General features: G+C 39.1%; 1 protein-coding gene across 3 annotated transcripts in view; it reads right to left on the bottom strand.

The window, feature by feature from the left end:
• Positions 1 to 435: 435 nt before the first annotated feature.
• The window catches only part of aass (aminoadipate-semialdehyde synthase), a 35,458-nt gene continuing 8,750 nt past the window's right edge, over positions 436 to 27,143 (bottom strand). For 2 of the 3 annotated variants that reach the window (XM_041796179.1, XM_041796178.1), the window contains exons 8-24: positions 26,094 to 26,221; positions 25,391 to 25,539; positions 24,798 to 24,920; positions 23,870 to 23,981; positions 23,620 to 23,679; positions 23,157 to 23,224; positions 16,801 to 16,922; positions 16,551 to 16,680; positions 16,344 to 16,454; positions 15,712 to 15,820; positions 14,100 to 14,240; positions 13,392 to 13,559; positions 9,257 to 9,340; positions 5,130 to 5,245; positions 4,385 to 4,473; positions 4,119 to 4,295; positions 436 to 1,781 (exon numbers count right to left, since the gene is read on the bottom strand). In XM_041796179.1, coding sequence (XP_041652113.1) covers positions 1,663 to 1,781; positions 4,119 to 4,295; positions 4,385 to 4,473; positions 5,130 to 5,245; positions 9,257 to 9,340; positions 13,392 to 13,559; positions 14,100 to 14,240; positions 15,712 to 15,820; positions 16,344 to 16,454; positions 16,551 to 16,680; positions 16,801 to 16,922; positions 23,157 to 23,224; positions 23,620 to 23,679; positions 23,870 to 23,981; positions 24,798 to 24,920; positions 25,391 to 25,539; positions 26,094 to 26,221 — 2,006 coding nt within the window. In that variant the 3' untranslated portion in view covers positions 436 to 1,662. Of the gene's footprint in view, positions 1,782 to 4,118; positions 4,296 to 4,384; positions 4,474 to 5,129; positions 5,246 to 7,970; positions 9,139 to 9,256; positions 9,341 to 13,391; positions 13,560 to 14,099; positions 14,241 to 15,711; positions 15,821 to 16,343; positions 16,455 to 16,550; positions 16,681 to 16,800; positions 16,923 to 23,156; positions 23,225 to 23,619; positions 23,680 to 23,869; positions 23,982 to 24,797; positions 24,921 to 25,390; positions 25,540 to 26,093; positions 26,222 to 27,143 lie in introns of those variants that run through there. The other variant, XM_041796180.1, reaches the window with a different exon arrangement.

The following is a 27,143-nucleotide window of genomic DNA, read 5'->3' as shown; positions in this document are numbered from 1 at the left end:
CAAAGACAGACAACGGTAAGAGCACAGATGAGCAGAGGACGGACTGTTCTTTCTTCTGTCTGGGAGACGGATGAAGCAGCATCATCTCGTAGGGCTGAACGATGTTGGAAAATAATCTAACTGCGATTTTTTTCTGCTAATATTGCAATTACGATTTGATATGCGATTATTCCTTAACTCCCTTTCATTCTTAAACAAGGGCTGAACAATTCTTTAAAAATATTGCATTCTGATGATATTGACTTGTATAGCCAAATGGACATGAACTGTTGCATTGAAGGGTTAATGTCATTCTCATATTTAATATGAGAAAAGTGAAAAAATTAAGAAGTAGGATTGTTTTTGTTGACTATTCTAAAAAAAAATGCCACTTGAATGATTGCATCATATGTCATACATAACATCTCTGCTGCAAAGAAAAGTTTAAAACTGGTATTTTGACACAAATTTCAGGTCAAAGAAATATTGCACTTTCAGCGATTTGAAAATTGCAGCTGGCCATATTGGGATTTAATCTAATTTTGGATTAACTGCCCAGCCCTAGTTGCTCGGGGAGAGACAGCTACCTCTAGAGGATTATTTTTTCATTCACCACTCCAACATAACAGACATAAGTATGACAGCAAAGATGATTGTAATGTTCAAAGCACACAGATCTATTTTCATAAGTTAGCATAAATGAGCCTTAATGCTCTTACAACGTCACATAAATTAATGCTTTCAAACTGCAAGAAGTCCAGAACTGGGGAGCTTCATTGGCAGGACAACATTAATGCAAATTCTAAATCTCTAAGGTTTTCACTCAGAACATTTCTGGTAGCAAGGCTTAAAATAACAAATCTAATCAATTCAAGTTCAGCTGATGGGTTTTTAACTCCTTTCACTAACACAAAAGCAGCATCTAATGAAGCTCTTTAATTTACTTGGCACAAATTTAGAGTTCCTTTTCTAAAATGAATAAAACATTATATTTTGCAGAGATCCGTGTTTTCCTTGTAAAAATCTTAGCTAAGCGAGCCTACCAGAGGAAAAAAAAATTTATCTCACATTTACTGCTAAGTTGACCTCATTCTACAAAAAAAAGAAATCATTGAGTATTTCTGTACTTACACTGAAATAAATCTTAGACAGCAGACATGTTTGTTTCCACAACTGTCAGGACAAACTCACTAACAAACTAGGATTACCTTTGCACAATTTTCTTATCTGTCAATCTTTTAGACATCTTCACAGAAGAACTGTTCTCTGCAGCAGCTTACATCAGTGAAGAAAATTCAGTTTGACATATTGACAAACTCAGATTGCTGATATTAAACTGAACATTAAATTTGACCATAATCTTTGCATGGTGAACTAAACCAAGAGCCATTTTAGAGAATAAAATATCTTATAGGGATTCATCCATTTGACCTATTTGGCTTTTCCTGCATTTACATTTCTAAACCTTTCTTGTATTTTCTTACAAAAATAAAACTAATATTTTATCAGAACCCTGAGGGGGGGAGTAAAAATAGAATTTTGCTCACTGATGACATTCAGACGTGAATTTGAGTCTAGATAAACTTGAAAAGGCAGCTGATAGTGCTGGATTTGAAACATTTTCCTGGCGTGGTATGACAGGATTTACAGTGATTATCTGCTGATCTACTGTGAGCCTCAGCTCTACTCCTGCAGGGTGCTCTTAGACATAAAGTGAAGTCCCTCCTCCTTCAGTCGGGCCAATGCCGGCCCATAGACCTCCTTTGTCATTGGGACCACCAGTCCCTTTGTATTTATTTCACCTGCAGAGAGAAAACAAACAGATTTAGGTTTAAAAAAACAAATCTATAGAGTTATATCTGCTATACAGTGGCGGAAATAGCCAAAAGGAACCACTTTAAAGGCCCTGTAAAGTGAAATCCAAAGTTTTTGTCTTAATTCTCTAGATATGTTAGAATATGGTTGCTGTAAACATGTGAAAACACTGAGATCTACATGTGACTGAATTCTGGATTTACATTGTTAGAAAGTTTTTCACCTCTTTCCTGGCTTGGTTTCATTGGCGGGGCCAATATCTGGGCTCATGATGTCATGAGCCCACAGTGGGGAATGGCCCCGCCCCTCTAACACTACAATATAAAATCATAGAGCAGTTCATCCCAGTCCAGTCTGTTGTTAGCTGATATCACTGCAAGGTAACTGTTTGCCAGGATGCTAGCACCAGTGTTACTGATCCAACACACTTACACTGACATCAACAAATCACAACTGGGGAGGTCTGATTCTCTGGAGTTTTTCAGGGGTTCAGCCAGATCTGTGGGCAGGCCTGGTTATAGTACTTGCCTTAAAGTTGTAGTAATAACCTATGGTACAAACTCCCACGGCACACCTAGACTTGCCTTAAGGCACATAAGTGTATCTTGCCACACCATTTGAGACCCACTGATTTAGAGTATCATAACAAAGATTTGAGCCAGGCAGCTGCACTCTGATCATAAGGTCAACATTCAGATAGTAGTATTTTTTAAATCTGAGAGGATAATATTTCTCCTGAGTGGGTGTGGCTTCAGTTCATTCAATACATGCCCACATCATCCTGGAGCAGATTTTACTGCCTCATTTTTCATGGTTTTGAAGCTTAATTTCATAAACTTAGAGATGTTTAATTTGACTGCAATTTGATTTAGGGGTTCACAAAACAGTGACTTTTCAAACAAAAAACCTAAATACAGATTCATTTTCACTTTACAGGGTCTTTAAGGCTCATTTACACCTGGTGTTCAGAACTCTTACAGAGCATTTAGAAAGTATTCAGACGCCCTTCATGTTTCAGTTTTATTTTCCATCCTGATGCTACAGTCAAAAAAACATTTTCATTCTCATTTTTCTATGTTCAGCATCCAATAATGGCAAAGAGAAAACAGAAATGGAGACACTTTTGCAAATGTATGAAAAATAGAACTAAAAATACCACACTGACATCAGTATTCAGACCCTTACTTCGTATTTAGTTGAAGCACCTTCAGCAGCAATTTCAGCCTCAAGTTGTTTTAAAAATGCCATTCTTCTTTGCAAATCCTCTCGTGCTCAGTCAGGTTGGATGGGGACCATCGGTGGACAGACACTTCCAGGTCTCTCCAGAGATGTTTGTGAATGTCTTAGTGGCCCAGCCAGAGCTCTGACTTGAACTCTATCAGAGTTGTCCCTAAGCCACTCTTGCGTTGTCTTGGCTGTGTGCTTAGGGTCATTGTGGTGATGGAAGGTGAACCTTCGGCCCAGTCAGAGGTTCTGAGCCCTGGGAATCGACTTTCACTGAGGATATCTCTGTACTTTGCTCTATGCAGCATCATGCTGTGAGGGCGAAAAACACCCCCACAGCATGATGCTGCCACCACCATGCTTCATGGTGCCTGGTTTCCTCCAGACATAAAGTTTGGAATTGAGGCCAAACAGTTCAATCTTGGTTTCATCAGACCAGAGAATCTTGTTTCTCACAGTCTGAGAGTCCTTCAGGTGCTTTGTAGCAAACTTTGAGCCAACTTTCACGTGTTTTTCAGTAGAGGGATGTAGTGATGGTTGTTCTTCTGGAACACTGTCCAATCTTAGTCAGTGACCATTGGGTTCTTAGTCCCCTCTCGTACTAAGGCCCTTCTCTCCCGATTGCTCAGTTTGGCCAAGCTACCAGCTTTTTGAAGAGTTCTGGTTGTTCTTCCATCGAGAATTATGGAGGCCACTTTGCTCTTGGGAACCTTCAGAAGTTTTTATTGTTTACTTTCCCAGATCTGTGCCTGTCAACAGTCCTGTCTCTCATGGCTTGATTTTTGCTCTGATATCATTGTCAGCTGGGAGCTCTTCTATAGAGAAGTGTGTGCCTTTCCAATTCATTTCCAGTCAGTTTAATTTACTGCAGGTGGACTCAAGTCAAGGTGTAGAAACATCTCTGCAGTGATCCAGAGAAATAGAAGGAAGCTGAGCTACATTTAAAGTGTTGGAGCAAAGAGTCTGAATACTTATGCCAATGTGTTATTTCAGTTTTAGTATCAGGCTGCAACATAACAAAACAAAAAAAAAGTGAAGGAGGTCTGAATACTTTCTGATTGCACTGTATATCAAGAAAGAACTTGTCTCATGCCACTGACCATCAAGGACCATGCGAGCAGCAATGGCTGCTGGGTATCCTACAGTCTTCGCCATGGCAGAGTAGCCGTTGGGTTCTCCATAAACCACCAGACTAAGATGTTTGGTCTCCAGCTCGCCAGTCGGGTGACGAAGCCCCACGTCAGTCCTCAGAATGACCATGTCTCGCTCTCCTTTATCTGAACATGAGAGAGAAATCCCTTGTAGTTTATGTGCCAGTTTTAAATTTGTTGTTTTATTGTGGTTAAAAATAAGGCTTTTGTCTCACCAAAGGACAGTTTAGCTTCCAGATGTTTCGCCAAAGCAGCCAGCACACTGTCAGCATGAGGCACCAACTCATCGCCCAGCATCCCAAACCTGAACACACACACACACACAGACCAAAAAAAAACCCTTACAATAGAGTAACCTTCACAAAACCATTTTCTAAGCTTTGAAAGAAAATGATTCTGCTTTAACACCCTGGCAGCACTGCGGCAGCGGCGGCCCACGCATCCTTGGCTAAATCTAAAGAGATGAGCAGTTGTTTTTTTTGTCTCTGCTGTGCTGGTGAATTGATTAAATGAACAACAAGCCATTCAATTTGAGCTGCAAGCGTGTTGGCTTTTTACTCTTTAAACTGCACAAATGGAATATTTCCAACAGTTCACTTTTACCGTTGCAAGAATTAACGTTTCAATGCCAGCGCAAACCTCTCTGCTTCAGTGCTAGCGGCAGGAGAACAATGACAGCGCGGAGCCTTGGTCTAAAGAGACCCTTAGAAAAGTTGATTTAAATTGAAGAGTGTGCACGCTACACCACTTCAGACTTCCTCATTAGGAAGGAAAGTGAAAAGTGTGGAGGAGAGTAGTAGCCTCGGCCTTGTTCAACCCACCGCACCAACACTACCCACCGAAAAACTTTAGGCTCTTTTTATCAACTTCTCGCCTCCCATTACGCTCTCTGCTTTTGTATTGTGCTGGACTTTAATGTGTCCAGGTATGTCATACGTTTCCTGGTTTTTAGTGTCTCACCATCTAAGGCTGTCCATCCTGAAGTCGTCTTTTCCAATGCGCTCATATACGGCGCCTTCAAAGGCATCCTGGGAAACTGAAGGGGATAATCCCATCTGCTTACAGAGGAGCTCTTTCTGTAGAGGGAACAAAACACAGTTAAGGTTCTGCGTTATTCTGAGATCATAACAGTAAAACAATCTCCCATTTTCTCTTAAAATGTCATATGAAGCGTCTTCTTTATTTCCAACAATTTACTTTTTAAAGTCTTACCAAAGGCACTTTGTGAGCTTGTAAATGATCTTTCAAAAATAATTTGTCTAACAAGCTCCTTATGGGCTCTTTGATCCTCAATCAGCTGCCCTGAGGATATTTGTTTCCTATTTTTTCTTATTATGTATTTTAGTATGTATTCCTAATCTATATTTATCCCCTGGTATAAATCCTTAAGCTGCTATTTTATCCTAAAAGTCCTGCTAGCTGCTGGTTCATATCTGCCAGCCTTCATTGAGCTCCATTGTGTGTCCTGAAGTTTTTTTCTTTGCATCTAGTTTGGATCATTTGGTCTCTTTTTGCTTCTAGAACATATCTGTATATCCTACAGAAACAAAATTAGGTAACAGAAACCAAAAACTACCAGGTCCTAAATGATGATCCCCTTTAGGAATGACATTTTTGTAGAGCCATAGCACAAACCACTGTTGTGCAATGACTAGCTTTAACTTTGTAATGCCGAAAGCTGTAAAATCAACTTAAATCTGAGGATTATCTTCACATTTACACACAGTATAAAAACTTCAGTAAGGGTTTAAAGTGTCACTGAAGAAACCAGAGAAATCAGTTTAGACTGGAGAAAAAGAATTGTTGATGCTCACAAAGCAGGAGAAGGATCTACAAAGTTATCACAGCATTTCCAAGAGTCAAGAACAGAAGTGAGAGGCATCATGAAAAAAATTCAAAGAGAGCCACACGGTCCAGAACGAGCCTGGCAGAGGGAGGAAGAGAAAGATTACAAAGACCCTGGAAAGAAAACTCATGAGAGATGTGTCTAAAAAGCCCGGAACAACTGACAAGACTCTAGTGAAGGACTTAGCCAAGTCAGGAACTGTAGTCTCAAAGAAGATCATCACTAGAGCCCTACACAGGAATGGACCAAGAAAAGCCCACTTCTGCAGAAGAGACACCTTAAATCCAGACTGAAGTCTGCTGAGGACAACTTGGAGAAATATTATGATCCTGGAAGCATGTCCTTTGGTCAGATGAGACCAAACTAGAGCTCTCTGGCCAGAGGGACACTGGTGATGTTTGGAGAAAGAAGGGAGAGAAATATATCCCAAAGAACACCGTCCCCACAGAGAAACATGGCAATGGGAGTGTTATGTTGTGGGTGTGCTTCAGTGTGTCTAGAACTGGGAATCTCGTCAAGGTGGAAGGAATCATGAAGAAAGAAGGATATGTGAAGATTTAGAAAGAAAACCTCAAGCAGTCTGCAGCAAAACTGGATCTGGGTCATTGCTTTGTCTTGCAACATGAAAACGACCTACATACATCACTTCTGGTGAAGAAGCAGAACCTGCTGCAGGCTGTTATCCAGCAAAAATGAGACACAACTGACTATTAGCTTCAGGGGGATCATCACCAGCAACCCAAGCTGTAAGGTGGAAATGATGCTCCAACCCCATGGAGCACCTTTGGGATGAAATGGAATGGAGATTGTGAGCCAGTTCTTCTCTTCCAACATCAGTGCCTGACCGCATAAATGCTCTACAGAATGAATGGGCATCCATTCCCACTGAAACACTCCAAAATCTTGTGGAAAGCCTTCCAAGAGGAGTGAAGGCTGTCATGGCTGCAAAAGAGGGCCAACTCCATATCAAAGTACATGTATTTGAATACAGTGCCATTACAGTCCCTACAGGTGTGATGGCCAGGTGGCTAAACACTTTTTTCCACATAATGGAGTCTCTTTAAAGCTTTCGGCATGCATCCTTAAACCCCTTTGTAACCTTTAGCCTTTAGCTTTGGTTGAGCTTCAAGTATCCGGTCTGCCCCTAGAACGTGACCTCAAACTGCTCCTGAGCCCCCAGTACTGGGGTCATACACTACATCCACAAGGGCCAGCTTGATCCTAAACAGGCACTTTGGGGGCCGAACTTTAAAATGAACTAAAGAAATTTTCATAACAGTTTAATTTACGTATTTTCGTATATATATTTGTATTTCCTTAAAATGTACAACTTTTTTTGGCTCCATCAGTGAGATCAGTACTTATATCGTAGCCAGAGGGCGACTGACATATTTTATCTAAATACTTCTGTGGCTGTCATATTGTCTACCACTTAGTTTGAAGCTAATATGCTGTGTAGTGATACATGAAAAACCCAAGCAGGAAAATTGCACTCCCAAAACAACTTAAGATGAAAGTTTCCATAGAAAAAAGGTATTTTTTTTAAATCAAGAATCAACTGAAAAATACAAATTTTATATTTTTATCCCCATAATTATATTTGTATTCTTTATTCCCATTTCTGATTTTTTTTTCTTTTTTGCCCAATTTTATATTTTTATTTTTTATTCCCATTTCAATGTCTTTATTTATTCCCATTTTAATATTTATATTTTTTAATCTTTTTTCCATTTTTATATTTTTATATTTTACTCCCATTTTAATGCTTTATTCTTTTTTTCTTTTTTTTATTCCATTTTCATATTCTTGTTCTCTTTTTCCATCTTTATTATGTCATATTTTCGTGCCTTATTTTTGTGTGTTATACCCATTTTAATGTTTTTTTTAACTTGAATTTTCATATTTGTAATCTTTGTTCATATTTTAATGTTTTCATTTGTGATTCCCATTTTATTAATACATTTCTTTATTCCCAATTTTATATTTCTATTCTTTTTTCCTTTTTTATGTTTTTATTGATCATTCCCATTTCTACCAAGAATCGACTGATAAATATATGTTTAACATATATTATTGCCAATAATTACTAACAGGTAGACTTCTAAAAATGAAACATCAAGTCATTCCCGATTAAACTGATTCAGTCTCAGCTGTTTGTGATGTTGTTTTAAAAGCTGTAGGGAGTTTATTAAGAAAATAAAACCTAAATTAAAAAAACATTCCCAAAATACCGCAACTTTTTTCCTCTAGAATTTTTCCTCTGCACATATTTTGAATTTGATCAAGTTCTGGGGGCTGAATGGGAAGATATGGGGGTCTGCTGTGGCCCCCGGGCCGCCAGTTGATGATCACTGCTCTAGTATGAAGGCTAGTCCATGCTATGTTCCTGATACTCTTTCTTAAACTTAAGTTAAGATCTTACAGCTTACAGTGTATATTCTGTTTGGTAAATACATACCCAAGTATCTATTTAGCTCCAGGTATGCATCCTTATCTTCTTGCTGAGCTCCAAGGTTTTTTGCAGCTGTTTAGTTCCTCATCTGCATAATAACGCTCCTTTCTCCTTTTTATGCATCCTCTAGCATCTTCATATTGCAATCTGACAACCCTAAGCTTCTGTTAAACCAAGTTTGTAACCTTATGGCCCTCTAGAGCTTCAATTATATATCTTCAAGTTTCTTTCTTGCTCCCTGTCAGCCATCTAGCTCATCCTTCACTCCTGGACAAGGTCTTATTTCTTAATCTACTTCACTTTCCTCTCCTTTCATAAATGGAGTTTAGACACTTTTAGAATTGGTTATATTCCATCTATTCCTCCCCTTTTCCCTTTTTTGAAATAAAACGATTGAGTGTTTTCATAGAGACAAGTGGAGAGATTTAAAATAGCTGATCATGCTTTGATTCGTGACAAACATGCTCTGAACCAGCAGCTCTGTGTTTCCCTTTCATCAGAGCAAAATAAAAGAGGACAAAGATTATGTGCTGTAAACTCATCAGTGTCAGAGAGCCTTGGGTCACCGCAGCCTTGATGTTGACAAGCAGCTATTGACAGTAATAGACTCTTCACTTCCACAGTCAGACGCGTCAAGTAGAGGAGCCGCAAAACAGCTCATTTCATAAAAACTGAGTGCGAGAATGGAAAGAATAAAAAGCACTTCTGAAAAGGCAGCCTTTCAACCATGTGTGCATGTGTCTGAATGTGATTTTTTTTATTGAATGCACTCTCTGCGAAGGTTCTTACCCAGGATGTGAGGTGCTGAATCGGACGTGGCTCACTGTTGATCAGACCCAGTTTGACAAACCCACTCATGGCCTTTGAGAAGCCCTGTGGTACAAAATAAGAGCCTGGGTGAGTCAGAGGACAAAATCTACAAGGACACAAAAAGAAAGAAGGATTTTGTAGAGCTCATGCTTCATTTAGACTACTGTTGAAATAAATAGGTGACAAATTTTCCATGCAATTACAAAGTTGTTCTTTAACTGAGTGCAAATATGTGACATTTACACATACAATATAACATATTTAAACAGGAAGGTAGAGTTACAAGCATTAAACTAGTGATATCCTCATCCAAGGATGTACATAGTTGAAGCTTACTGGTCACCTCATATGGAATATTCACTAAACAGTTAAAAAAATCTCAGTGGCAAATCATGACAAAGTAAAAACAGACACTTAGATTATTTTTTCTTAGAATTTCTTGCACAACAGGCTTAAGGCCCGAGGGGAGAAGGGCCTTAGGAAGAGAGGAGGCTGAGAACCTGATGGTCACTTTGACTGAGCTCCAAAGAACCTGAGTGGAAAGGACAATCATCACTGCAGCCCTTCACTGATCTGGGCTTATGGCAGAGTGGAGAGATCGAAGCCTCTTCTCAGTGCAAAACACATGAAAGCCTGCTTGGAGTTTGCACAAAAGCTCCTGAAGGACTCTAAGACTATGAGAAACAAGATTCTCTGGTCTGACCAAGATGGAACTGTTTGGCCTCAATTCTGAACATTATAACTGGAGGAAACCAGGCATCTCTGTCATCACCTGCCCAGTACCATCCCAACACTGAAGCATGGTGGTGGCAGCATCATGCTGTGGGGGTGTTTTTCAGCAGCAGGGACTGGGAGACTGGTCAAAGTTGAGGGAAAGCTGAATGGGGCAAAGTACAGAGATATCCTCAATGAAAACCTGTTCCTCCGTGCTTAGGACTTCAGATTGGGCTGAAGGTTCACCTTCCAGCTTGGCAATGACCCTAAGCACACAGCCAAGAAAACAATGGAGTGGTTTAGGGTCGATTCTGTGAATGTTCTTGAGTGGTACAGCCAGAGCCCTGACTTGAACCCTATCAAACATCTCTGGAGAGACCTGGAAATAACAGATGGTCCCCATCCAACCCGATTGAGCCTGACAGGATTTATAGAGAGGAATGGCAGAAAATCCCCAATTCCAGGTGTTTAAGGGTTGTTGAGTCATACTGAAATAGAATCAAGGCTGGAATTGCTGCAAAAGATGCTCCAACTAAGTACTTTGTAAAGAGTCTTTATACTTATGCCAATATGATAGTTATGCTTTTTATTGTAACAAATAAGCAAACACCTAAAATTCTGTTTTCACATTGTCATGATGGGGCAATGAGCATAGAACAATGAAAATGAAAATTATTGTTTTGACTGTAGTATCAGGCTGCAACATAAGAACACTGAAAAAAGTGAAGGAGGTCTTTAGACTTTCTGAACTATACATCAGAGGAAGCCTACTTTTGAAGGTATAAAACATGCATGCCAAAGCATCTTTACTGATGTCATCAGAGATTTTAATCCCACAGGATGTTCCGCATCTTTGTCGTGAAGGAAAAAGCTGCACTGTTGATTTAAAGGATGGATGCAGACCTTGAAAATTTCCCTTCAGAGCTGTTTGAGTGCTTTTCAGTGATGATGAGATGATGGGTGATTGCAGTTTGAGTTGAACTCCAGTTTTAAAAAAACACTGCATTTACTCATTCACATTTTGGATCTTTGTTCTGCACATAAAACACCCTGTAAAAGATATTACACCTGTAATTCAATAAATGTATTTTCTATCTTTATTGTGTCTTTTCATGTATGCTGTGATGGAGAAGTACAGAAGATGTTTCCATTTGTTAGTTTATGTCTTTGTATTTTCTCGGTGAAACTTATCCTCAGTATTTCACTTTATCTTTTTAAAGCACTTGAGAATCCCTGACAAGAAAGCATGCTCCTTAAGCCATGACAATCAGTCACACATACTGTATATTGTAGGCTTTAGTTTATACACTCAAACAGAAGAGTAGAAGTGAATGTTCAGTCTAAAGAGTGACTGAAATAAAATGTTTGCTTTGCTGTTGAGTTTTATTGTATCAGTGTTGGAAAAACAGAAAAAGCACTTAGAGACACCGCTGTTGATCCTTCAGTGTCTTTTCTCTCGTATGTTTTGTATCTGACTTGAATTAGAGAAAAGTTGAAGTAAAAAATGTTAATAGATGAGCAAAGAAATCCTGGACTGAAATTTTCAGATGTACACATAGATTAAAAACATTTTTAAGAATATTAAAGTATTCATTCCCCTAGATATCATGGTCAATTAAACAAAAAATATGTAATGTAAAATAAGTGACTGCATAAGTCAGTATTTAGTAGAGTCACCTTTGGCTGCAATCACAGCTCTGAGTCTGTGTGAACAGGTCTCAATCAGGCTTGTACATCTTGCAGCTGCAATTCTACTCCTTTCCCCTTTGCTAAACTGCTCAAGCTCTATCAGGTTGCACGTGAATCGGGCGTTAACAGTCAGAAATTCCCTACTGGACTAGGGTCTGGGTTTTGACTCCAGCATTCACCTTGTTGTCTTTAAACCATTTCTGTGTAGCTTTCTCTGCATGCTTCAGGTCATTGTCTCGCTGGAAAATGATTCTTCTCCCAAGCCGTACTTCTTCTGCATGACAAATATGATTGTCCTCCAGGATTTTTCTATATTTTGCTGCATGCATTTTACCCTCTACCTTTACAAGCCCTCCAGGGCTGATTGCTGAGAAGCATCCCCGCAGCATGAAGCTGCCACCACCATGCTTCACAGTGGGGATGGTGTGTTAGTGATGTTGTGCATTTTGGTCTCATCAGACCAAAGAAATTTCTTCCTCTTGACCATGGAGTCTCCCACATGCCTTTTGGTGAACTCTAGTCCAGATTTCATCTGAGTTTTCTTCAACAGTGTCTTTCTCTTTGCCACTCTCCAATAAAGCTCTGACTGCTGAAGAACTCGGCCAACAGTTGTTGTCTGCAGAGTCTCTCCCATCTCAGCTGCTGAAGCTTGGAACGCCTTCAGAGTAGTCATAGGTGTCTTGGTGGCCTCTCTCACTAGTCTCCTTTTTGCACACTCAGTTTGTGAGGTTGGCCTGATCTAGGCAAATTTACACGTGACATATTCCTTCCATTTCTTGATGACGGATTTAACTGAACTCTGGGGGATGTTCAGTGCCTTGGATTTTTTTTATCCATCCCCTGACTTCTACTTTTCAATAACCTTCTCTCTGAGTTGTTTGGAGTGTTCTTTTGTGTTCATGGTGTAATGGTAGCCAGGGATACTCAGGAACCAGTGACTGGACCTTCCAGACACAGGTGTCTTTATACTACAATAATTTGACACATTCACTGCACTCAGGTGATCCCCATTTCACTAATTGTGAGATGACTAGTACCACTTGGCTGGAGCGCTGTTGAATTAGGTGGTAACTTATTTCACGATACATATTTTTGTTTAATTGACATCGCTTTGTGGAAATCTGCATTTGCTTTGACATTAAGGAACTTTTTTAAATTTATAAAATCAATAGAAGGGTAAAAGATCCAAGGGTCTTAACACTTTGTTATAAGCACTGTAGATAGCATCAGTTGCAACTGCTGAACAGCCATCCTCCTCACTTCTTTTAAAAAATCTGTGGTCAAAGCTCCAGAATTTTGGATTAAGTCTTGTTAGTTAACAACAGTAAAGCAGAGTAGAAATCCAGAGGTTAGTAACAGAGGTGGAAGAAGTAAAAGACTATCATAGTCAAGTAAAAGTAAAAGTACGGTTACTTTGGTTAAAATTTACTTAAGTAGAAGTAAAAGTACTGTTTGATAAATCTACTCAAGTAAAAGTAAAAGCACATCATTCAAAGTTTACTCCAAGTGTGCAGTAAAATATGATCTTTGCTTAATGTGCAATAACAAGAATATGAATCTCCTACCAGGTTGTTTATTAAAAAGTGTGCCTTATCTGACTGTAAAATGCAAGAGCTGTTCTGGGGTGACTTGTGAAATCATCCTCTCAATTTGCTATGGCGTGTACTCGAAACAGAAGCATAAACCAGGCACTAGTGTGTGTGTGTGGTACCTGGAAGCGAAGTGTTCCTCTGATCAGTGTGTGTGCTGTCTCGATGCCATACTGCTCGGCGTACTTGGTGCTGTCGCGGTTTGGAAATCCCTCCAGGTTGAAACCAGGAAGGAAATCCATCGGCTCGCTGGAGTCCATCAGGGAGCCACCAGCTGGGATGGTCACCACCTGAGAGAAACATAAAAATTCTTAAGAAAAGGAAAAATTTACAGACAATTTGGTGATACTTGAAATAGTAACTAAACCCTAGAGTTTCATCTACCCTGGAGATTCAAAAATTGCCTTCAGAACATCACGGAAAGGGCCCAGAGGTAGGGGGGATTATATATGCTCACTCCCTTTTTCATACTGTCCCTTAACAGCCACAACATTTATTAGTCTATGCTGCTTTATAATACTGATTATGAGCCATAATGTCTTAAACTTTCAAGGCAGACCTACCATGAAATACACAGTTTGTCTGATTAGTAGATTATTATATTAGTATTTACTGTCAAAATGATTAATGGCGCCTTTTACATCACAGAGCAGCAGCCAGGAAAAACGTATCAAAATAATTCAGTTGTAGATGGTTTCAACCTGTAGAGGGCAGCGGTGAGTCATATTTTTAACATGAAATGCAAGATTTAAAAACTATGAGCTAAAATGTTAAGATTTGAACTCTAACTGATCAACAGTGTGATGTTTGGCCCTTTGAGGCTGCCGTACCTCGTTGTTTTGGAGAAAGATGGCGGGGCTGATGGTGTTGAGGAGGACGCCGTATGGACTCCAGCTGAACTTGTAGCGAAGAGGATTGTCTGAACATTCAGGAGCAGGAACACCGCCACAGAACGAGCTGTACGACTCCACCTGAGGGTTTAAAATGTCCATTATTTACTGCCTCAGCTTCATCATATGGTACCCCTCAAAGAAACTCAAAAAGCTTAATCAGGAGAACAAACAGACTGAAATAAAAGAACAGTTTATAATTTTGAAAGACTAATAAAGTTGAATACAATGACACATCAGACATAAAAATAGAAGACATAAAAAACAAACGCAAAGATGAAGATAAACACTGAAGGTAAAATCAAACATCTGACATCGTGTCTCATAAAAAGACGCCCCCCTTACCACTGTGAGAAACCACCTCTGTTAGGATAGGAGTAACAGAACTTCCTCTTTTAGAGACAGTTACATGAACAGTGCCCAGCTTAGGCTCCACTGGCTGCATTTTCTTTATCTTTTTCTGTAAGCACACTGATTAGTCTGCTGTATCAAACATTTTAGAATTAGGTTTTGCAGATCAGGTTAGCAACTTCTGGTGCAAAAAGGCTTAAACGTTGTGCTATTAAAGTGCTACTAAACATCCATTTTCTATTTCTACACTGCTTATCCCATTGGGGGTCGGGGGGGGCCTCGAGCCTATCCCAGCTCTCATTGGGTGAGAGGCTGGGTACACCGTGGACTGGATGCCAGTCAATCGCAGGGTGGACGTATAGAGATAGTCAACAAAGCACTCTTACACTGTGCTCTTAAACAGAGCAAGACATTTTTAAAACAGCTTTTCTAAACATCCTACCATTACTTTGGATGCTGACGTTATTTTACTTTGCACACAGAAAGAAAATTATTCTTAAAAATCCCAAAACTACCAGGGGCTAAATGATCGCACCCTCTCAAGAACTGACCTTTTCGTTGTGCCGAGACTCATAGAAAAGTTTGGGGGGACCAGGGACAAGCCAAGGCCCCGTGCTTTGGTAAAAACTCACTGTTCACACAACTTTAGATCACCCTTTTGCCAAGAAAGCACCAAAAATATCTGGAGTCAATGAGATGAAATCCCTCAGACAAGTTTGTTAAAATGTGAAATTTACGAATTGGTGAAAAATGCTCAAATTCGACCTATAGCTGCTTGTAGAGCACTTCCTGTCCTGCCCTTAGAGGATGGTCCCAAGAGACTTTTTTTGTCTCATTATGATACATACGTGTGCTGATTTTTATGTATGTAGGTCTTACCTAGTCCCCTATCTAACTCTTTTGAAATGTGCATCTTTTCAGTCCACCTTTGTGGCCTAAACCAGAACCAGGTTTAAATCAGGTGCTAGCTGAGTCAACCAGGTTTAAAATCAAAAGTCAAATGTTAAATTAATAATAAGTAAAAGAAAAAACAGATCTCCTTCCATGTGTGACGTCTCCTGTCTGTTCCTTCACTAAAACCTGTGTGAAATTCAGCAACATGAACACGTGGTTAACGGATCAATACGACTGTCAGGAAGTCTCGGCCACAGTGTGTTCAAACAGTCATTATCTAACACAGTCTGAGTGTTCTCTGACTCACTGTGCAGCCGTCTGCTTTGGCCTGGTCGATACACTCCATGGCAAGCATGTGATCGATCCCCGGGTCTAATCCCATCTCATTCACGATGGTGATGCCCGCATCCTCCACACTGATAAACACAGACGTACAAGGGTTTAATTTCAGTGGCTCTGGGATAGAGGGACTGTAAAAAAACATTTAAATACACCACACACAGAAGTCACACATACATCAAACCAAAATAATCTGCTGTTTTCTTCTGTACATTTTATTTTTGCTCTGGCTAAGAAAAGTAAAACAAAGCTAAATTGGATTTTTTAATCTCGATGTTGATAAGAAGAAGAGAATCTGTAATACAAAGGCAAAGTGTCAGTACTAGTCACTGGTAAAATCAAAATAATGAGCAGAAATTCTCTGTTTTTAAAGCTCTGGCAGGAAGTAAAACGTCCTTTCATTTATTTTCATGATTTCTATCAAGGCCTATTATCTAACAAGTGGCAGTAACACTGAGAGTTCAACCCCTTTTTTTGAAGCTTCTAAGATTAATCACACAGTTAATTCTGATAATCTAATTGGACGAGACACGTTCCATGAGTGGCGAGATAGAAGAACATCACAGGGGCCTTTTCTCAGTATGCATCCTGTGTACTCACCTGCTCTGCAGCTCCTTCATGGCAGGACTCAGGTAGCTGGCTGTCACCATGTTCACCTTCCTCTTGATGCATGTTTTTGCAACAAGTGGGTGGAACGCGTACGGCAGCATGCTGGAGAGGAGAGGAAAGAATATCCAACAGGCGTGACATTTCAAGCTGAATTTCTGCAGCTTTTTTCCTGTAAATGATTCTTTTTTCATACGTTACCTGATGACCAAGTCATGATCTTTGACCAGGGAGTCGAGATGTCCTTCTTGGCTGCTGACGTCGAGAACAACAGGGATGGTGTTGGGATATTTTGTGGCCAGCTCCTCAGCCTGCTTTAGCAGCACTGATGCTAAAAACATAAGTAGGAAACATGTTAGGGAATATAAACATTTATGGCAGCCTTTATTTGTTCTCCTGTCCCATGTCAGGGGGACAGTTTTTAGATTTGAAAATGGTTTGCTTTGCTCACCCACTGTGACCTGTGTCCTCTCATCTCGTGTCAAATACTCGACCACAGGCCCCGAGACATATCCTGAACCCAGCAGCAGAACGCGCTTCATCCCGGTCTTCTTCAAGATCTGAGCTTTCTCCCTGAGGACATCAGAAACAGTCTTAGAGCAACATTATTACATTAAAGCTAAAAATATATTAAGGGCAGTCTTTGTAGCTGTGTTTCCATCCAACAGACTTTAGAGATTTAACCCTGAGCTACACTGATCATCAAATTTGGACAAACAAATGAATCAGCATATAGAAAGGCTTGATTTGATCAGATATCATCTGATTATTTGATAATTCCTTCTGTAAAATTGACTTTTGGATGGGAGCCAGTCTTTCTGCCTGAGCAGAGATAAACAGCCACTTCATTTTGACTCTTTACACATTCAACCTTACAAAATAAAGCAACAGAGGGTGTTTTTTATAGTACTGAAGTCTAAAATCCCCTTTAAGCTCATATAAAGCATAGAAAAGTTTTCTACTCCTTGTTAAATTTTAGTAAAGTAAGTTCAAGGACAGCACATTTCATAAGCATAAAGGGAAAGTTAAGGGTTAGAACTGATGAAGTGAGGCTTTCTTGTTGAACCAGAACAAACACTCTACAGAGGAAATAGTAAATAAAAAACTCATCTTACTGGTTTGCATGTTTACCTTCATTTTAACACTACTGAGAATTGTTTTCTCTCCCTTATTATTTTTAAAAGGTTCTACTTTTCACAGCTTCAACTAATTACTGCCGTTCTTTTAATTTACTTGAAATTTTTGTAAAAAAAATGTGCACATATTTAAAAACACTTCAAAAAAACAGTGTTGCCCCAGTCTTTAATGCTACTAAGTTTGACAGTGGCAAAGTTTAATCTTGAAGAGTAAATCAGAGGATAAATGTGTAAGAGTCAAAGTGGCTGCATAAATCTCTGATCAGACTGTTTGGATGTGATTGATGAGGAATGAACCATGACGAGAAGATGGGACGGGGAGGAGGGAGAGTGAGCAAGGGGAACATGGGCAACATCCCAAAAGTAAAATCAAAATAAACATTTAAAAACTTAAATGATTTCAACATTTTATTTTTAAAGTGCACTTACCAGATAATCAATCACATGTGGAATCAATATTATAATGCATTTAATGCCCTTAAACTGTATATTTGAATCAATGCTTGGTATTGAGATACTACGATGCATCAGATGAACAGCGATATCAGCCAAAGGTCATAGCCTACAGTCATGTGACTGGTGCAGAGGGAGCAGAATTTCCCTAAAAATTCAGAGATTAAGTGAGAATTTGAGAAAAAAGTCTGAATTCTGAGATCAAGGTTAGAATTCTGAGAAAATAGTCAGACTTATAACTGTAAAAAATTGTGAAATCTGGGAAGCCCCTACCATAATCCCCTCAGCTGTGTTTTTTAAGAATTAAAAAAAATGTCATCAGGTGTCACTAAGCACAGTTTAGGTAACTCCTACATGGCTTTATCATTGCAGGAAGACTAGAGTTAAAAATGCAAAAACTTTAGCTATCGCTGAATGGACTAACTTTGTGACTTTGTAACTGCCTCCTTTAAATATCTACAAATAAATGACCTTAAAGGAAGTTTGGCACAAATTTCAGATTTCACGAAGGGCTCAGCGTGTTAAACATGTACAGGTGCATTAGTAAACTGTGTTAAATGACTGACTGTCCTTTCTTTTTCTGGTTTGTTTTTTTTATTGCTTTTGTTTTTGCTTTGTTTATGATTCTGCTCTATTTGTTTCCCTCATTATTTTGAGCTTGAATCAAAACAAGGACAAAATTTTTTAGAATTACTCAATGCATGGCCACTGAGATACAAAATCAATAAAAACTTATTTAACAAAAAAAGCGACATTTCTTTTTATTTTTGATAAAAGCCAAAATTCAGACATTTGATTACAAATGTAAAAAAAATATATATAACCATGGCCAAAGGAGAAAAAAGTTTTGTTTTTTTTGTTTGAAATTTTGAGGGGAAAAATCAGAAGACTGAATAAAGAGAAAAAAGTAAATTTTCATTATGAAAAGAGTCTGAATATGGAAACTTTAGTCAGAATTCTGAAATTTTAGTGAGAATTTAGAGATCAAAAATCAAAGGTCTGAGATTTAAATTATTCTGACAAAAGAAAAAAAACAACTGTTTTCAAATTTTTAAGAAAACAAATCTGAATTCTGACTTTTTCCTCAAAATCATGTCTATTTTTTCTTAGAATTCTCTTTTCCCCTTAAAATTCTGTCTCTTTTCTCACAGAATTTTTGTTTTCCTCAAAATCCTCTCTTTTTTCCTCAGAATTCCTAGCGTAATTTTGCAATTCTTTTTTCTAAACTCTTACACTAATCTCAGAATTCTGTCTTTTTTCCTCAGAATTCTGACTTTCATCTCAGCATTTGAAAAATCAGTGTACATATCCTGTTCTGTAGATGATCTTGTGTATCTCTACTTTTGTCTTTGTCCATCAGGGAATTCTGGATCTAGATACTGTTGCTATTATTTTAGTCATCAGTGTGTTTGACATTTAAAGTCATCTCAGTTTAGTCATGAAAAAAGCACGTCAGATTCTCCTTGTCAAAATGTTTGTTTAGTAAATTAGCACAGAAGCACTAACTACAGTTGAAACTAAGAAACAGAACATAGTCAAGCTCCAGCTGCTTGTTCTAGAGTGGACCGTGTTTTACTTTACACAGTTGGCCTAAAGACCGTAGTTTAGACACACGTGGATTAAATTAAGGATTTTATACTTTCAAAAAAGCTAAGTAGGCTGAGTTAAGATCCAGATTATATATGTAACTCGTGTGCAGCCTCACACTCTCACGCCTCTTAATTAATCTGAGAGGCCTTCTCCTAACTCCTGGAGTCAGTTAGAGATGCTGGATTATCATAATAACAATAACACCAGAATGGAGGCCTCACCCCCACTGACCTGTGGCATTAATATAACCCACCACCAGCCACCCACAGGCCTCAAATCCCCCAGGAGTCAGAGCCTCGGACTCGTTAGCTTTGCACTAATTGGATGCGACACTGTGCATACACTACACAGGACTGACTGGAGGTCCGAGGAGCAGCCTCGCCAAGTGTCGCCTCACCGTCTTAATTAAAAACAAAGAAAGAGACGTTCCCTCAGGAGGATTTCTCCCCGAGTTTACATATCTTAAAGGAGCCAAACTCAATCAGAAGGATTAAGATCTGGTGGCATGGCTTGTCTGGAAAAATGATACTTAGGATCAATTAGGAAGAAAACTCATCAAGTCTTAGCGATGGCCTAAATATGACCCTCTCTCTGTGATCAGGTCTGAAGACGAGGCTGAAATAATCATCTGATTACTGAGGTATTGTTTAGAGAATCTGCACCAAGCCTATAAAAACAAACATTATAAAGTCAGAGGAGACATGAGGAGCTCATGAAGATCTTTCAGAGCAGCGTTAACCGAAGCTGCAGATAAGCTGTGAGGCTGTTACAGGAGAAATGTGAAATCAACAAACAGACGGAGAAATTAATCAAAGCTGATTAAAGACAAAGAGGCCGGTGACGAGGTCAACGAAAAACATGCAGATGAATCAAAGTCACAGGAGAAGATCAGCGTTATTTTGGGCATGTTAGCCTAGCCCAGCACAGCCTGAATACTACTTTCTTAATTCTCTTTGGTGGAGATTGTTTCTGAGTTAAAGCAGCACCAGGAAACATAAAAATAGACAACTAGATTAAATAAATCAGGAAATAAACATTACATGAAAATAAACAATTCTTAACCACGGATTAAAGTCTAGCAAAATGTTTGATTACAATGTCTTTTAAAAACAGAAAAAAAGGATAAATAATGAAAACATCTGGTGCTAATAATACTTAAAAATATTTTAAATTGACTACTTCAGAGAAAAATAGTCCAGTTTAAATGTATAGACTTTCATTTTTTTACTTTTAAGAAAATTTGGATAAATGATTTGGATGAAAAGTTTCATAAATTACAAAACAAATCTCAAATTCATGATAATAGGAATTATTGTTTTTTAGTACTCGTCTAGTTGTTATCATATTAAAATTAAACTACTTTTATTTGGATTTTATTTCATTTTTTTAAAAACAAAAATATGTAGTCCCTTTTCATTGAAATGTTTATATTAACACAATGCATCATATAACAGCAGCCAGGAGAGAGCCACTGAGACAGAAACAACTTCTTTACTTTTGAGATGGAAACATCTTGCTAGAAAATAAATCTTCTCACAACGTAGTCCTCTTGCAATCTAAATAAGACTGTACTGCAGAATTTTTCTATATTTTTTCACATTAAATTTATCCTCTGCCTTTACAAGCCTTCCAGTGTCGGCTGCTAAGAAGCATCCCCATGGCTTGATGCTGCCACCACCATGCCTCACAGAAGGGATAGTATGTTTGTGGTGATGTGCAGTTTTTGGCATCTTGTCTGATGGCCAAAAAAAACTCCATTTTGGTCTCATCACACAAGACCTTTCTTCTTCTTGACCATGGAGTCTCCCTCATGCCTTTTAGTGAACTCTAGTCCAGATTGAATCTGAGTTTCCTTCAACAGTGTCTTTCTCTTTGCCACTCTCCCACAAAGCTCTGACTGGTGAAGAACCCGGCCAACATCTGCTGAAGCATGGAACTCCTTCAGAGTAGTTATAGGTGTCTTGGTGGCCTCTCTCACTAGTCTCCTTTTTGCACGCTCACTCAGTTTGTGAGGACGGTCTGATCTAGGCAGATTTAGACATGTGACATATTCCTTCATTTCTTGATGATGGATTTAACTGGATGTTCAGTGTCTGATTTTTTGTGTCCATCCTCTGGCTTACACTTTCACTAACCTTTTCTCTGAGTTGCTTGGAGTGTTCTTTTGTGTCCATAGTGTAATGGTAGCCAGGAATACTGATGAACCAGTGACTGGACCTCCCAGAAACAGTTGTCTTTTCACTACACTTATACTAATTTTATTCAATTAACATTACTTTGCAAAAATCTATTTTCACTTTCACATTAAAGAGGTTTTTTTGTATTTTTTGTACATATCATATTGCCCACGACTGATTTATAAAATCAATAAAAGGGTAAAACATCCAAGGGGGTAAAAACTTTCTATAGGAACTGTATATTAAGGCTTTTTTTTTGGAGAAAAACAATGTTGTCTTTACACAACATTATCCTTGTTATACAACTTTTGTTGTTGATTTACATCTTCACTGTCTTATTAATTATTCTTGGTCATATTGTTCTTTTATTGCTGCAATATTATAGTTACATTTGTGTAATATAACAACCTTATTCTTGAAATCTCAGATTATTTTTATTTTATCTTTAATGTTTCCTTACACTTTTGCACCTTTGGTGTTGATCCTAATTCTCTTTATATTCGATCTTTTTTTTTACATGTATTTTTTACATAACTGTGCAGCCATTCAGCCAGCAGTTTTCTTAGCTGTTTTTCCGAGCACATCGCCTTCCTCTTATGGGACATATTAGCTGTAAAAAAAAAAAAAAACAGCTTTTCTGCTTTGAGAATTGTAGGAAATGCAGGAATCAAACTCAAGAGAGGCTGCAGCTCCCAACCACTTCCTTTCTCTGTGCTAAACCAGGTAAACATATCTTTGTACTCAGAGAGTGATACAAAACTGGCGTTAATCTTGTTCTGTGACTCAAGAAGACTGCGGATCAAATTACAAAAAAGGTGAGACAAGACAGCGAGATGTGGCGTGATGCAGGGGGTGACGGCGGGTTTGGTGAAAAGAGAGAAAAGAAGGTGTTTCTACCCCTCAGTACCCAAAGGTCCAGCGTCTGACGTTGGCTAGCAGCTGTGTCTTAATAGCACGCTAACCATGCAAGGTGTTAATGCAGAGGCAGGTCGGCAGAGCAGACAGCAGAGGGCAGCACTGGGCAGGAACAACCACAAGGTGACTGTTAGTCGCTAAAGTCCGGCTTACAGCTCTGCAGGCCGAGGGAGACTAAGAAGCACAAACTGTAATGCTAAAAAGGTGAGTTAGGAAGGAAAACAGGAGCACAAATATGAACAGTTTTAACTAAGAAGCTAAAATCTTCATTACACAGCTTGTAAGGTAGCACAGGTGAGCTACATTAGAGCAAACACAGAACAGAGATGTTACCTTTCACGTAATCTTTAGACATTTATCCACAGTTTGGTTGCATTAACTCAAAGATAAAACCAGTTTTCCAAAGTAACTTTTGACATTTTTATCAAGAAGCATGCTGAAACTAAGAAAGCTCCAAATACAGAGCATGCACTACAAATCATACATCTGAATATGCAACACACCAAATAAAACACACAGGCTGAATCAACGTCTACCTTTGTTCTCGAAGTTTCTCGATGTATTCAAACTTTGGGGTCAGGACTCCGTTTGAGGTAATAACAGCCTTAAGGGTAAAAAAAAAAAAAAAAAAAAAAGAGACATGAAAAAGTTGCAGAGAAAGGTTAAAACGTTTTAATTACTTGTGGAAATATGAACAAAAAGCTGCAAGATTTCAATAAGCACCCCTGACTTGTATTTACTCTCAATGACCCTGCCTTTATCTGGAGCAGACATCAATAGGAGACCAACCTTTTATTATTTTTAATCAAAACTTTTTCACATCAAAGATGGACATGTATAAAGAATTAACTAAACTCCAGCTGAACACCTACATACAGTTTATTCAGCAGGCATCATGAACCCTTTCATTTTTTAACAAAAGCTCTATAAACATCATGCACATTTTTCTGCATCACAAACACGTAAAGATTTTCTCTGCCCTTATGTAACATTACTTACGTCTCTGACTTGCGGGCTGAACTCCTCCTCGTCCAGCGGTCTGGTGGCGTCTGAAGGCAGCTGGCAATGGCAGAAAAACGGATTAAAAATTGACAGCAATACAAACTTGACTCCCGTCTATCCGGTTAAACCAGGCGTAGCGCTCTCCCAAAGCAAACTCAACCAGCCCATCTGACACCAGCAGAAAGCAGCAGCCCAAAACGAGAGACACCCAGGGCACCTCACCTCAAACCCCATCCACTTGTCTTACCATCTCCCAGATGTAGGGGAAAAGCCGGTCTCCAAAGTACTCTGTGGCTTCAATGGGGAGCTGAGCGGGGAGGTTATCGATGGAGCACATCAGGATCCCGTTTCCCTCCACACTGCAGGGACAAGAAAACAAAAATATGGTTCAATGATTAGACCAAAAAGTGTTGCAATTACTGTTTATGCTCATGTCTGGACAAGCAACAGGCTTTAGTGTTTAAAAATGAAGCCAGCCAGGAAAAACGTTAAGAAAACAGCTCATGCTTAAACTATAATTATGTGCAGAAATAATCATAGAAACTTTGATATAAATCTGGACATTAATACCAGCAAAAACTGAACTAGACTAACCGCCTGGTGGATACGTAAGGACAGCGGAAGCACAGCGGGCAAAGACAGAGGGCAGCGGTTCAATCTGGGGTAGTAATTTTACCAGCCAAGAGGCTAAATGACCTTGACCTTTGACTTAAATAATCAAATCTGTTCCTCCTTGAGAAAGAGCGCAGAGATTGAAGGAAAACTCTCAAAGCTGTGTTTCTTCACAGGTGGGTCTAGACCCATACCTGGGTTGTGGATTTGTGCCTGGACAAGAAATTGCAGTGAGAAATATTGATGATGTACAAAAGCCTGAAGCCCAGTTCTGACCAAAGGTTTGCAACAAAACAGGACTGTTTTAGAACGATGCTTGCAGCAGTTGCAGCTCAAATCAAGGCGTCTGATGATGTTGGTTGCGATTCTGTTGGTAAATTGCAGATATATGGTTTCAGGATATTGCAAGGTGATAAATGCGAAATGGGAGTCTCCTTTTGCATGTGTTTTAGACAAAAACATATTGATTTTGCTTATCTACAGTCTTAAAGTCTTGCACAGTAAAACAGTATAAATCAGAGACAGAAACATGCTGTTAATACTGGTGATTGTTTGCTTCGTACCTGTCATGATCTATGTGTTGGTCGGCGTCGTACATACAGAAAGGCTTATCTATGGTGGTGCACTCATTCATGAACTCGATGGAGCCCCCGGTGTCAGCAGAGATGTCACAGATGGCCAGAAGTCTGTGAAAAGAGAGAGGGGAAGGTGTGTGAGAGGGCAGAGTGAAAGGCTGAACGTAAACATGACCGATAACCGGACGAGATAAAAGAGTGACCTCTGAGAAAACACAGCAGGTACCACGCTCTGCTGACACAGACGCAGTTCATTCAGGAGGGAGTCAGGTTATTGCTGCGTGTTTAAATGAAAGGTTAAACGTCAAAGAAAAGTAGTTAAAGAAAGAACAGGAGGGCCTGCCATTCATAACCTTCTATTTATTAATAAATACATCTGTCGACCCCACTATACATGTCCAAAAGGAGGTATTCAGACTTGATATAATCCTGTTTTCTAACTAATAATTCCACTAAAAAATAGGTCTTATTTAATCTAAAAAGAGTCGCATTAATGATGTGCCAAAATATCTTTATTGTAAAATTTCCCCTCTATTTAACAGCCTACTTAATCTAGCAATGTTGATGTGTGATGCTCATACTTATGAGGCAGCCCTGGTGATCCCTCATCGGATGCAGCTGAGATTTTGGTTGGTCTTATAAGCCTCTGGGCATCTGTTCGTCTGAGGAGTCGGGGGGTGTGGGGGTCCCAGTAAATACCGTTGATAAGGCAGGTAGTGTACGGTGCTACCTGTGAACAACATAATAGAACAATAGTCACGACAATTGTGAATAAAATACGGGTTTGTGAGATTTGCAAATCATTGTTTACATTAAACACAGCGCCCCAACTTTTTTGGAATTGGGATTGCATAACCAAGGTTAAGTCAATTTTTTAATCACTGGTACTGCGGACATTTCCCTGGGAAAATTCTACATATTGTACCTTTAAGGAAAAAAAGTCAGCTACTTCTGGGTTTCTGCTTTTTAAAGTCCAGATTAAAAGATTTTCTTTGCATTTTTCTCTGTTATATTTTTCTGGGTGAGAGTACTTGAAATAAATCACCATCAGAGTAATTGGTGACAAACATAATCAACAGTAGAAGCCTTAAAGTCATCACAAAGTGTGAAGGGATTACTAGAAATGTTTTAAAACCACCTCTCTGTGTCTGCTGCTGCAGATAGAAATAGAGGTCGAGGCCTCTGAGAGACGGACAGGAGCAGGTGGGAGTGTTGATACTCGGGGGAGTAAAGGGGAGGTTAAGGGGGGAGGCAGTGAAGAAATGGTAGAGGGAGCAGACTCACACTCGTCCTAAAGTGAGATGTGTACAGTTCTGGGTGATTCTCATACTCCATGGGGTCGTACACGCCATCGCTCTTCCTCATCAGGTGGTGATGTCGGCTCAGGACAGTGGCGTAAACTTTGGTCATGTCTGACAAAGAAAACACACTTCTGTGAATGATCACATATTAATACTTCAATACCATAAAAAGGTGGATTTATCAATACAGACCATTTAAGTCAAAAAATTCAGTGAAGCAATTTGGGTTTTACATAGCTCTAAAACTGTTTAGAAGTATTCAAATAATAAAGATAATACAATGAAATAAAACTTCTACTGTTACTGCACACAATGATTTAAATAACTCAACTAAACTGACAATGAATATAGAACCCTGTGTGCTGAAATGTAAAATACAAACATGTAAACCAGCACACGTCTGCAGATTAGGATGTTAAAAAAAAAAGTTACATTCAATCTTTTTAAATGTTTAAGTCTCATACAAAAAAAACATAAAAATTCTTGCATAACATCTTCCCTGTGAGCATGATCATATATTGATACCAGAACAGAAACATAAGAAAATGTTGGTTATTTAATGAAGAGCACATTTACAGCAGGCTGTAGCTTTATTGATGCAACACACAAGAGCTGCATTTGGATGCTTTTCACCCCGATCCATCGATCCATGAAACAAAAAGGCTGCTGACTTTCTCATGTCCCACACTGCCTTGCTGACCATATAGTGAGATGAGTTTAGATTACCTCTATATTTTTTGGCACATTTGCAACTCCAAGGGTACAAGCTAAATAAGTACAGATCTCATACCCTTGGGTGTTTAACCCTTTTCTTGATTTTATAAATCAATTGTGGTCAATGTAATGCCAAGAAGCATCCCTACAGCATGATGCTGCCACCACCATACTTCACAGAAGGGATGGTGTGTTTGTGGTGATGTGCAGTGCTTGGCCTCTTGTCTAATGGCCAAAAAGCTCCATTTTGGTCTCATCAGACCAAAGAACTTCCTTCAAGACTCCTCTTGACCATGGAGTCTCCCACACGCCTTCTGGT

This window comes from Cheilinus undulatus, linkage group 9 (assembly GCF_018320785.1).
Source record: "Cheilinus undulatus linkage group 9, ASM1832078v1, whole genome shotgun sequence".
Lineage (NCBI taxonomy): Eukaryota > Metazoa > Chordata > Actinopteri > Labriformes > Labridae > Cheilinus > Cheilinus undulatus.
This window is presented reverse-complemented; position numbering and strand designations above follow the sequence as displayed.